At 56.7% G+C, this 12121-nt stretch overlaps 1 protein-coding gene, 2 long non-coding RNA genes and 1 pseudogene across 3 annotated transcripts; 3 read left to right on the top strand and 1 right to left on the bottom strand.

The window, feature by feature from the left end:
• Positions 1-2: 2 nt before the first annotated feature.
• On the top strand, positions 3-3213 carry OSGEP (O-sialoglycoprotein endopeptidase; the record flags this gene model as incomplete). Its single annotated transcript, XM_025194106.1, has 8 exons — positions 3-128; positions 456-505; positions 741-819; positions 925-990; positions 1243-1333; positions 1881-1956; positions 2341-2439; positions 2999-3213. Coding segments are annotated over 8 exons (627 nt in total), but the record flags the coding sequence as incomplete, so codon positions are not given.
• Positions 3214-3402: 189 nt separating this feature from the next.
• Positions 3403-12121, bottom strand: part of LOC102373950 — a 15380-nt pseudogene continuing 6661 nt past the window's right edge.
• On the top strand, positions 6748-7908 carry LOC112548406. Its single transcript, XR_003092172.1, has 3 exons — positions 6748-6878; positions 7232-7441; positions 7771-7908. It is a non-coding gene; the product is annotated as an uncharacterized LOC112548406 (long non-coding RNA).
• Positions 9808-12121, top strand: LOC112548407. Its single transcript, XR_003092173.1, has 3 exons — positions 9808-9925; positions 11731-11895; positions 12009-12121. It is a non-coding gene; the product is annotated as an uncharacterized LOC112548407 (long non-coding RNA).

Genomic DNA, 12121 nt, shown 5'->3' with positions numbered 1-12121 from the left:
CCGTCCTCACCGGCCTCTCCTCCCGCCCCCAGGTCATCGCGTACTCGCAGCGCCGCTACCGCATCTTCGGGGAGACCATCGACATCGCCGTGGGCAACTGCCTGGACCGCTTCGCCCGCGTGCTCAAGGCGAGAAGGGACGGGGCCGTCCCCGCGGGCCCCTAAAACAGTTAGAAAAGTCATATTTATCCGCCCCCCGCGGCCCTCGATTCAGGGCCGAACCTCGATTCAGACCCAGGGCTGGACGATAGGGCTGCGTATTTGACGCCCGTGTGTTAATGTAAATGCCCCGCGTGAGTTTCTGGGAGATCTGGTAGGATACTAACGAGGGGCGAAGAGGACAGTGCAGAGGTTGCTTATGGACCGGTGGGAAGAAGCAGGGAGGGCCACTGACTTAACTGCAGTCCCACCGCGCTCCCATCGGCAAACTTATCCCTTGTTTGTTGTCTGTTTTAGATCTCCAATGACCCCAGTCCTGGCTACAACATTGAGCAGATGGCAAAGAAGTGAGTGGCAAGGCACGAGGCCTGGTGGATTGGACCACGTGGGGGCAGGGCCCAGCAGCTGGGAGCCTCCCCCCAGCTGCCGAGAGACGCTGGCAGAGGGGGTTACGGTGGGGTAGAGCAGGGGAGGCTGGGAGCTGAGATTCCCCAGCGTTTCATAGATTTCATAGACATTAGGGCTGGAAGGGACCTCGGAAGATCATCAGGAGGGCAGTAAGACGGTCTCCTCTCTCCACAGAGGTCAGAAGCTGGTGGAGCTGCCCTACACGGTGAAGGGGATGGATGTGTCGTTCTCAGGGATCCTATCCCACATAGAGGTGAAGAACCCATGAGTCCTGGCTCCAAACCACTAGATCCCACTGCCCGTCCAGATCTGGGGGATAGGATGCAGCAGCCCTCACTCCCTCTCTCTGCCCCTGCAGGAAGTGTCTCATAAGATGCTGGCATCAGGAGAGTGCACCCCTGAGGACCTCTGCTTCTCCCTCCAGGTGAGAAGCTGCCCTGCCCAAATAGGGGCTATGGGTCAGGGGGGAGAGAGCCCAGAGCCGGGCTAGCAGTGACTATAGGTCAGGAGCAAAGGGCACTGTCGTCTGCGCTGTGCAGGGAGCCTGAGCCAGCGGGAATGGGAGGCAGTGCCGGGGCTGTGGGGAAGTGGAGGAGGGAGCCTGGGCCAGCAGGGAGCTGCTGGAGCGTAGTGAGGGGCAGTGCTGAAGACGCGTACGTCGTATCCCTCACCCCAGGAGACGGTGTTTGCGATGCTGGTGGAGATCACGGAGCGGGCCATGGCGCACTGCGGCTCCCAGGAGGTGCTCATTGTGGGCGGAGTTGGCTGTAGGTACCTGTGGGGGTGAGGATACATCGCACAGCCGGAGATCTACCTCCCTCCCCCAGTCCTGCTTGCTCCCACGGCAGTCAAGCCCCCCAGTGTGCTGTCTTCCCAAGAATCTCCTCCAGACTGCACCCTCTCGATCCCCAGCACAGAGCACCCTGGGCACGGTGATGCCAAATTCCCTTCTGCGTACATAACCTGCAGCTAAGCACCTGCCCCATGAACAGATCTCCCCATGAACCCCAGAATTGCTTTGTCCCCGGCAACAGTTTTCAGATGCTGTCGTACCCCTCTCTGCCTGCCATTTTACAGGGGTCTCTTAGCTACCCAGGATGCATTACTGGATCTGTCATGTACCATGTCATCTACATATGGGGGTGAGGGGACCTGGAGATAGGCTATGATTGGGAGGGCACTTGCCACCGGTGGCACCAGACTGCCCATTTGAACGGAGCTGAAGTCACTCTGACTTGTGTCACTTGTGGCCAGTGATTTTACACAGGAACCTTGACCCGGCTGGACTCTAACCCTGCCCTCTCTCCCCACCAGGTAACCTGCGGCTGCAGGAGATGATGGGGATCATGTGTGAAGAGCGAGGGGCCAAGCTGTTTGCAACAGATGAGAGGTAAAGACCAGCAGTGAGCAGAGGCAGACCCTAGCATGTGCCACACCACAGTGAGCAAGCTCTGTGGTTCAGGGTTCCCATCGGGCTGAGACAGCTTTTTGGCAAGAGTGAAGTCTGCCCTGTTCAGCTGGAAACAAGGAAGGCCCTCAAAGTTATGAGGGCTTTGGGGTCTTTACCTGTCCCCCACATCTAGAGCCAGTGATGAAACCTGGGAATCTAGGCCTTCAGATTGCACCACTCCTCCCTTCCTGTGTAACTCTTTAGGCTGTACTCCCTTCCCATAGCTGGGGTCGAGCCTAGGAGCGTTGCCTTCTGGTCCTTCTCCAGCCCTTTCGACCCCACTGTCTGCTGCCTCTAGGAGCTCTCGCCTCTCATCTCACCCAGGTTCTGTATTGATAACGGGGCCATGATTGCTCAGGCTGGCTGGGAGATGTTTCGTTCAGGACAGGTGACCACGCTGGAGGATTCCTGGATTACACAAAGGTATGGGATGAGGGTGGCATGCAAGATACTTCCAGCAAAGACAGGGAAATATCAGTGCTGTTTATTGCATGGTCCCTTAGTAAGACCTCATCAGGGCTCTGGTGTGTAGTTGTGGTCACCCACATACAAAGCTGATAATTGTGATTTAGCGTACATGCAAAGAAGGGCTGCTGGGAGGGTTAGGGGGTGGAAAGATGCAAGAAGAGCACGGCTGGTTTAACCTGGTAAAACAAAGGCCAAGAGGGGGATCTAGTTAACACCCAAGAGGGAGAAGAGCTCTTCTCTTGGTAGTAATTGGGGTTGAACTGACCAGGAATAAACATGGATGGGAAATTACCAGTTGAAGCAGCGAGGCTTTGGGACCAGCCTTCCAGTGGGAGGCAAGCTGGTTTCAAGACAGCCACAACCGTCATTCCCTTCACTCACTGACCAGGCTGCCTGAGGGAGTAGGGGCCGAGCAGTAGACACAGGGGGTCCTCAGTGCTGGGGGAGCCTGGAACCAAGTGGGCACAGGGTACAGGCACCCCTGCATCTACATGTGCCTGTCTGTGCCTTGTAGGTACCGCACAGATGAAGTAGAGGTGACCTGGCGTGATTAACAACTTGGCCATGCTGAGCAAGGCGGCCTCTGGCAGCAGCTGCTGCATCCAGAGACACTTGGAGCCAGGTGCAGAAGAGGCACAGCTGGGAGCTATTCCAGTTCAAGGTGCTGGGCTCCCTCCGGGTCCCAGGTTGGGGCTGTTTAAGTTCTGAATAAAGCAGTTGGCTTTTGTAGCTGTTTTGACCTCCTTCCTCCCTTGCATGGGCACAAAGGCAAGGGGCTTCCCCCTGGCATCCAGCAAAATTTGCCTTGACTTGGGGTACGAGTTGCTGCCAGTCTCAGCCTGACTTCTCAACTTTGTTCAGTGCAACAAGCCTCGCTGGGTCACATTGAGTCAGCCCTCAAACACAAGGCTTCTGTGCTTTTAAATAAGAATATTTAATATTTACAGCAGGTCCCACTTGGGTACACAAAAAGAGGGAGGGAGAGGAGTGGACTAAGGGCTCAGTTACCCCTCCACCAGCAGGCTGTCGGAGAGCAGGCTAAACAGGCTGGGGTACAACAGCTTCGTGCTTGCATTGTCTTAGAGAGGCCTGGCCCTCTTAGAGAGGCCTGAATCCTGCCTAATGGGTGTCGTCATATTGCAGATATCTGGTCAGTGCAGAGAATCGTAGTTACTTCATTGCTAGGGCCAGGTGCTGAGCCCCAGTGCACAACTCGCTAGGCTACACCCCGCTTCCAGAGCTGGAACAGAACCCAGGAGTCCTGGTTCTGAAGCCCTCCCACCCTGCTTCAGTCACTAGGACCCCTGGCCTCCACTTTCCTCCAGAGCTGGGGACAAAACTCAGGGGGCCCGTCTCCCAGCACCTTCACCGGCCCCGGTCTAACCCAATGGACCCAAAGTTGGGTGATAAAACCCAGGAGTCAGAGCTTGCAGTCCAGACTCTGCTATAATCCAACAAGACTTTGCTCCCAGCACTGGCACAGAACTCCTATGTCCTGGCTCCTCGCCCCTCCCTCTTGGCTGCACCCCGTTTTTCCCGTCAGTCCCTTCTCCCCTCCTGCCAAGCTGCCGCTACTGGCAGTAGAACGTGAGGGCATCCTGCTGGTTGCCTCGGATGAAGGCGATGGGTGGGCGCAGGTCCCGGGAGAGGATCTCCAGCCAAGCCATGTAGAGTGCGCTGGGACAGGCTCCCTTCCGTACCACAGGCAGGCTCCTGGAAGGAGGGCAGAAGCAGTTATGAATGGGGGAAGGACACTGGTCATCTCTTCCATCACCTCTCGCATTTAGGGCCTAGGGCAGGGCTTCTTTTAAAGCGGTGTCCTCCAGACAGGTCTAGCACCAGGTCATCCCCTCATGTGACACTAGGCAAAAGGTGGCATTTTAGGTTCACTGACCAGCTCAAGTGGGGGTGCATGCATGACCCTGGGCTAAAACGCTTCCAAGTGCATTTTACTTAGAAACGTGTCAGTTGTTCTGCCTGGGTACGGACACGCGGGCACTTGGAGCTGTTGGAGAACGTTTCCAAAGGGCGACAGCTGTTCTGTGCTATTTGGGTGTAGGCACACATCGCACCTGAATCATACATCTGTACAAGCCTTTTCAAGCTGCCTGAAATGGTTCGAGAGCATGCCCGGAAAACGGAGCACTAGCTTGGACTTGGAGCAGCTCACACGTGGGCCCCAAGTGTTCCACATGCAGCTCTGCTCAGTCCTCCAGACATCCCACATTGCATTGCTCCCCAGTCCCCCACCCACCTTGTAACTGGCTGCTCTATGTGGCCCAAATTCTCCTGCCCTCCCTTTTTCTCTCTGTCTTTTTAGCCCTTTTTATCAATGAGCTTCCTTGCGCTGCTTGTTCTATCAAAGCTGTCGTGTTAACAACCAGCTCTGTCCTCACTCCATACTCAGTAGTGGCCCCCTTATGTTCCCCCCAGACCCTGGCACCCTGGAAGTGTAGGTCCAAGCGTTTCCCCCTCCCTGGCAAGCACACTGCAGAGTTCAGTCGGGTGCAGGCTGCTGAGTTTTACTGAACTCATGCTGGGAAGCAAGGGGAAATCCGAAAAATGAGCATGCATCACCCCCTGAACCCCCAAAACAGGAGTCCGAGCACTCCCCGGCTCACCCACTACGAGGTACAGTGGGCTGGGTGCTCGCTCTCCCCCCTGGTATTGGAGCCACTGCACTTTATGCACAAGTGTGACCCGGGTCCAAAGCAGGAACGTTTGCGAACAGGTCAATTGCTGCATGTGTTTGCACCCAGGTGTTAGGCTCAGACAAGCTGAAATGGCTCAGCTCCGACATGCTTCAGCCTGGGTGAAAACTGGAGCAGGTTTGCTACATGTGTACCTGCCCCCTGTGTGTCCACACGGGACAGGAACAGCTGCTGCCCTTTTGGAAAGTGCTGCCCCAAAGGCACGCGTCTGTACCTGGTGTCCACAGCCTGGATCAGAGCCGTCCAGATGACAGTCCATGGGCCGCATGCAGCCCACAAGGGGTTACGCTGTGGCCCCCGGTCCCCTATCGCTCCACTGGTGTCTCTGGTCTCCCTCCTCGGGCTGCTGCCTCCTGCCCAGGGAGCAGGGCCGTGCGGTGCAGGGCGTTGGACAGCCCTGCCCTGCACGGTAAGCACTACAGCAGACATGCAGCCAGTCCTCCCAGGCAGGCGGGCTATTACAGAAACTGGCCGATAGATGGTAGGAAAACCTGGACTTACTCCAGAATGAAATGTAGAGTAAGCAAGCAGACACGCGACTGCTACATCTGCGTGTAGCTGCTCCCCACTTCCTGGAGCAAAGTCACTTTGCCCGGGAGAGGAGCAGTTTTACACAGGTGTCAAGTCACGCATTATATATCCACTCCATTTATTTATTTTTTATTCCATGGTCCGCATCGTGGCCGCACCACATGGCTGGACACACCCTGACATTTTTGTGGGAAAAATATTCTTTCCTGAGAACAAGCATTTTTTTTTGAATGTTTGCCAGTTCAAAAAAAAAAAAAAAAAAAGTCTGAACTTCCTCATTTGGTACAAATGGGGTTCAGCTGCTGAGCTTTTAACAATAGAATTTAAAGGGATTTTTTTTTTTTGACCCTGAGAGATGTCTCTAGCAGAGAAAAGGCTATTGAGGTGTTTTATTTTGACAAAACTGACCTGCTGCATTTGGGTTTGCAGCTTGTTAAAATGCTTAAAAATCAAGAAGGGACTTTCAACCCACAGAAAAAAAAAAACAACCCGGAAACAATTCATTTTGAAAATGGCAGTGCCTGCCTGTTTCAGATCCTTTACAATAGGGACTGACAACATACAGCAGTTCCACCGGGTCCAGCTCATGCAGCCGGCAGGGCTTCTTTGGCCGGGGGCTTTGCTGTCCCTGCATTTCAGGTGTAAGGAGAGGTGGCAGGGAAGAGCACCAGCTCCCCATCCCGCCTTAGCTGCCAGCCTGGTTGTTCCAGCCCGTGGCTCTGAGACGTTGCCAACCGCAGCATTTGAATGTGCTCTTGGGGGATGTCCCGCTCCCCTTTCCTTACAAGAAAGGTCTTTTCTTTAGCTCCCACCTTCAAACTCCGTCCTTTCTTTGCCCTGTATGAAAGGGACTCTGGGGAAGGAGAGCTCTCTCCCATAAGGAACCCTCCCAGACCTTTATGGGCAGTTCAATCTGCCCCAGCCCATGTCCAGCAGCCCTCAGTCACCCCCCGCCTTGTCCTGCCCCCCTCCCACGGTTCCTCTTCCTGCTGGGAGGGTGGGCTGCGTCCGGTCCCGGGGAGGAAGAGAAAGGGCTCGGACTTACATGACAATGAGGGCAGAATTTCGGGAGTTCTCCTGCAGGATTTCGTGCAGCCGGATCTGCTGCTCAGACTGGAGGGACAAAGCAGGGGTCATGAAGGGGCTGGCATGGTGATCCCCCCTGCTCCCCTCATTGCGTCCAGGGTTTCTGGGCTCCCCCCCCTTCTCTGGCGTTTGCAACCTGCCCCTGCCCTCGGAGACCACGCCTGCAGCGCTCGGGGAGCTGAGGGGAGGGGAGGGGGCCTGCCTGTGCATACGGTATAGTGGGGGGGGCTGTCCAGGTGCTCAGTTGCCTGCCCTTGCCATGCTGGGGAAGCTTGCAGCGCAGTGCAATAAGGGAGGCTGGGAGGGGGCCGTGACCACTGCTAGTGCAGCCCTCGACTGCTAGGACATTGCACTGCCCGCTAGAGCTGGGGTAGATCCCAGGCATCCCGGCTCCCCGAATTCTCACCTTCTTCTTGTAGATCTGGAGATCTTCATCCGACACTTTCCAGGGTGCCTCCTTCTTCAGGGCTTCCACCGCCTCAGGGTCCCGCTGACCCTCGTTCAGCCGGTACGGTGCTAGCAGGTCCTCAAACTCCTTCTGGCTGCCAGACAAAGCGGAGGGTGCTGGGACAGCTCTGTCTTCACCAAGACCCATGGGATGGAGCCGGGGGGGTCCCGACTACAGTAGGGTAAGTGGTAGCCTGCTTCCTAAGGGGACTGGGGGCCCCTGGACTGTATCTCCACCTCTGAGGCCAAAATAGCATCAATAGAGAATCTGAAGAGATCACGGGTCTCGATTCACCGACGCCTCCTGCTCAGACCTGCTTGACCTCGCTCCTCTTCCAGGGGTGGTGACAGCCCTGGCTCACGGGCCCCACTCTCTGTTCTAGCCCACTACGCCCGCTCCTCACATCAACTGGTGTTTGAGGGACTTCCCAGTGCCCTCAGCTAAGTGGATACTGGGGAAGCAGGATGAAGGGAGGAGTGGGCTTCTCACCTGCTCTCTTCTGGCTTCCAGGCAATGTCAGGCAGCACGACCACCTCGTTGAAGCCCAAGCGAAACTTGGCGAGGAGGAGCTGGATCCTGCCGTGGAGATGGAGTGAAATCAGGCAGAGAGAGAGAGAGAGAGAGAGGCCAAACTGGGGCCAGCGGGGGTTACTCCTTTGCAGGGAAGAACCCACCAGCCCGAAGGGATGTGTCACAGGGATTTCTCCAGCCCCATGCTTGGACAGCAAGTAGGAGTTGGCACCAAGTCCCACTGGGCCGTTTCTCTCTGGGATATACCCCAGCTCTGGAAAGGATGTGGGGTTTTATGCGTTCAAGTCGGTGGGGTCTGGCACCAGCATCCTTGCATTGGGAGATGAGTGGGATCTGGTGGGTTAGATGGGGGCGGGGGGGTTGCCCCTGCCCAGAGCATGGGGGTCACCCTCAGAGGGTCCTTGCCCACTGGTCCCCTCCTTACTCTTCCCGCTGCTCTTCAGCATTGGCCAGCTGGCCGCTAATGAAGACCCGGACTTTACAGCGGCTCCAACGCTTCCGGCGCGTCAGCAGATACGGGATGAGCAGGGTCAGCCCTGGATGGGGGAGAAAGGATTAGCAAGATGGGCTGGCCAAGATCTAGCGCATTAAATTGCGGGGTGGGAATCAGGATTCCTGGGTTTTATCCGGTTTTGGCAGAGAGGGGGCTAGAGCGAGGTTGGCTAGAAACCAGGCAGGACTCCTGGGTTCCTTGCCCCCGACTTCTGAGCTGCTTCCCTCTGGATAACACGGGGGTCACAGCACCCAGTGCCAGGGTGTGATGAATACTGGTGTCCAGATGGAGTCGAGTGAGGCAGAGGCAGGGGGGGAATGACAGAGGATGTGGCTAAGTTGCAGTTGGCAACGGGGCATGTGATGGTTTGGTCAGCTGAGTGAGTCGCATCTCTGTCCTCATGATGATCTGAAGGCAGGAAATGAGATGCCTGCCCAGGATCAGTGCAGGCCAGGGAGAGCTCGAAGCCTCCTCCAGTGCTTGCAGGAATGGGGGGTAGGGGGTGTCTGGGCCTGCGGGACCAGCTCCCTCCGGGGAGAGGTCCCAGCTGCACAGCACTGGCTGGGCTAGCACCGCCTGCAAGCACAGCACAGCCCTTGCGCACAACCAGCTGCGTGGCACACAGTGTTGTGCCGAGGCAGAGGGACCAGCCCTGCTTGTGGAGAGTCCTGACGAGCTGGGTGGCCGGGAAGAGTCCCGAGTAGGGACCAGGCATCCCCATCCCAGGGACCAGAATAGGACACTGGCTGCAACCGGCCCCTGGTCAAGGGGTGGCTGGGATTGAGCTGCTACGCACCCCCGTCATCGAAGAGCCAGTACACATCCAGACATTTCTTCTTCTGGTTGCTCTGGAAGAGGGTCTCCATGTGCTCCTCTGCTCCAACCACCCTGACAGCGCTGCCTGTGGGGAGAGGGGTTGAGTGGGCTGGGAAAGGGGGACACGAGCTCCAATAGGCCCCCCTCATCCACAGCTCCACCCCTAACACACATGCCCTCCTCTCAGCCCCGCGATCCGTGCCCAGCACCCTTCAGCCCTGCGCCGGTACCTGTGCTGGCTGACGACTCCCGGCGCTGCCTGTCCCACTGCAGCGCTGCCTCGGGGTCCTGAAACATGGGGTTCACTGGAGAAGAAGAGGGGGTTAGAGCCACGGGGCCCTCAGCCCGGTCTGTAGTGGGACGGAGCCTCTCCTGGCCTTGCAAAGAACGGTTTTTGGGGAGGGAGTAGGGGAAATCCTGCCCCTGCCCACCCACACTGTGGGGAATGGGCCTGGCTCTGTGTGTGCATGTGCGTGTGTAGCCGTTGATCCTCACCTGTGTTCCTGGCTGTCCTTGCCTGACACGGCCCTGCTGCTGCCATACTTGTGCTGGCCTTGTGGTGTTTTTCTGATGGGTTTTTTTTTCTGCCCGACGTGTTACGCCGGCTTCCCACACTGCAGGAGTCAGGCCAGGCAAAGCCCTCTTCTGCACCCCCGATGCCAGCTTAGCTACCTCAGTGTACCTCAGTGTTGCTATGCCAGCAAAGCTACATGGCAGAAGCTCCATGGCATAGTCTGGATCCATGTCATGACCAGGGCCACAAGGGAAGTCTGTGGCAGAGGAGGGGTTTGAGCCCAGCTCTCTCCCCAGTGCCCCTAAGCACCGGTACGTGTTCACCATCTCTTGAGCAGCTCTTCCGGCGACGCACTCACCATAGGCCCGCACTGTCCGAGACACATCGATCCCCTCCTTCATCCTGAGCACGCAGACCCCGGCCCGGCAGTCGAATGCATCACTGGGAGGGGCAGACCAGGATTACAGGGTTACAGCGCTATAATCCACTTCCCCTGTGTCCAAGGGCAGAGCTCTGTTTCAGGGGAGGGGGCAACTCTCTGCATCCCCAGAATAACACCGATCCACTTAGGGATTCCCTCCCTCGATGCCCCTCACCTGGGCCCAATACCTCTCCCTCCCCCCTGGACACCCCTGTTCTTGCTGCCTAAGGGGCCTTGCTATGAGCTTGCCCCTCATCTGCCCAACCTCAGCTCCCCCAAGTCAGCCCTTACTGGATGATGGCCACATAGCGCTGTAAATTTTGGGGCGAGTCCGTCTGCCAGTTCTGTTTGTAGCCCAATACGACTGTGTTGGGCTTGAGACGCCCTAGACCCGAGACCTGGGGAAGAGATGAGGGGAGAACCGCCAGTCAGCTCAGGGCGATGGGGGGAGTAGGACACAGACAGCAGCAAGGCACAGGTCTCCATCCCCCTCCTTCCGGCCGGGGCAGGGCGCTCGCACCTGCATGAGGCTCCGGGCGCCGCTGCACAGGTCCTCTGCCGTGATGACAGTGTAGAAGGAGCGCACCTTGCGTGCATTCAGCCACTTGATGTGCTCATCGGAGTCACTGACCCCAGGGACATCCTGTGGCTGGGGACAGGCAAGGGTGGGCATGAGGGGTCGAGCGCCAGGCTCCTGCCCCCTCCCGCACAGCCCTAACCAGCGCCGTACTCACCCCGACCACATTGCCGCAAATCATGAGGCTGACGCCCTTGGTGAAAGCGCTAACGAAATCCACCAGGGCTGGGCGGAAGCTGGGGGGGCCCGTCAGCACGAGGCACTGGGGTCTGGAAGAAACGGGGGGCTTAGCAAATCCAGAGATACTACGGGGAGCTGTGTGCTGGCTCCCAGCCCCTTCCCTCTTAACCTGCAAGACCCCCCTGAAAGCTTCAGATGCGGTCGGTCGGTGCCTCAAACACCGTGATGACACACGCAGGCTCTGAGCCTAGCACCTAAGCTTGCACTGTAGCCATAAGTGATAGCACAAAAAGGGAGCATCAAGCTTGTGGGTCCCACCTAGGCGACCCCTTCCAAGTCCACGTGGGAGCTCGTTCAGTTCCATTAAGAAAAAAAAAGGTCATTGAAACAAAGAAATGTGAATAAAACCCAGCAGAGAACCCCTAACTGCAATACTAAAAGAGTAACCTTGAACAAGCCATGGGCAGAAACCGCCCTCTGTCAGTCTGGGGCCCTCTCCTGAGTCTGCCCAGCTGGTGGGAATCTGCATTATGCTGTGGGGGTAACGAGGTAGGCACTGAAATGGTTATTCTTGTGCTTTTCAGGCATGATAATAAAAGTTTGGGCTGTCCGTTTGTCTCTTGCCTCTTTTCTGTGTTGTGAGCATTAAGGAAACCATAACTGTACCTTACTTTTGTGTTTCAAGAGTAAATCATTCAGGGAATTGTAGCTGTACCTGAATTTTGTGTCTATGCTTGCAAAAGAGATCCTGATCACAGACAGGCTGCAGTCTTGTCTCTAAAGGCTGAAAGGTCCTGGGTTTTTGGTAACACCGCTGTCCGCCCAGAGCAGAAAGAGAACCTGGATGCCCTGGCTCTCAGCACCCCCCACCTCTAATCCACCATACTCGACACTTGGGCTTACCGGAAGTTTTTAACATGGTCTTCTACTTCTGTTAGGTTGACAGAGTAGGACAGTGCCATGTTGTATGTCCCAGCCTGCACGGAGGAGCCCCAGTTGACAGCTACGGTGGGATGAGGAAGAAGATGCAGAAGAAAGGTCAGTAGGTCCCACACCCACATCCCTCCTAGTGGGAGAGCACATCTGGAGCAGTGAATGGAAAGGTCTGTATATCCCATAGAGGATTCCTGCTGCTCTCGTGCCATGCTCCCCCTTTCTCCCTGATGTGACTGTCAATTCTCCCCTGTAACGTCCTACTTCGCTTTCCATATTTCAGACCCACCCCGCAGTGAGAGAGAAAGGGGCTGGGAAGCACCTCCTCACCTGGCTTCTTATAGCTGACATAGGCCACGCTGACCAGAATGATTCCTACCACAATGAGGGCTGCCC

The sequence above is a fragment of the Alligator sinensis genome, unplaced genomic scaffold (assembly GCF_000455745.1).
Source record: "Alligator sinensis unplaced genomic scaffold, ASM45574v1 scaffold1300_1, whole genome shotgun sequence".
In the NCBI taxonomy this organism is placed as follows: Eukaryota; Metazoa; Chordata; order Crocodylia; family Alligatoridae; genus Alligator; species Alligator sinensis.
The sequence above is the reverse complement of the archived record's forward strand: the minus strand, read 5'-3'. Positions and strand labels throughout refer to the sequence as shown.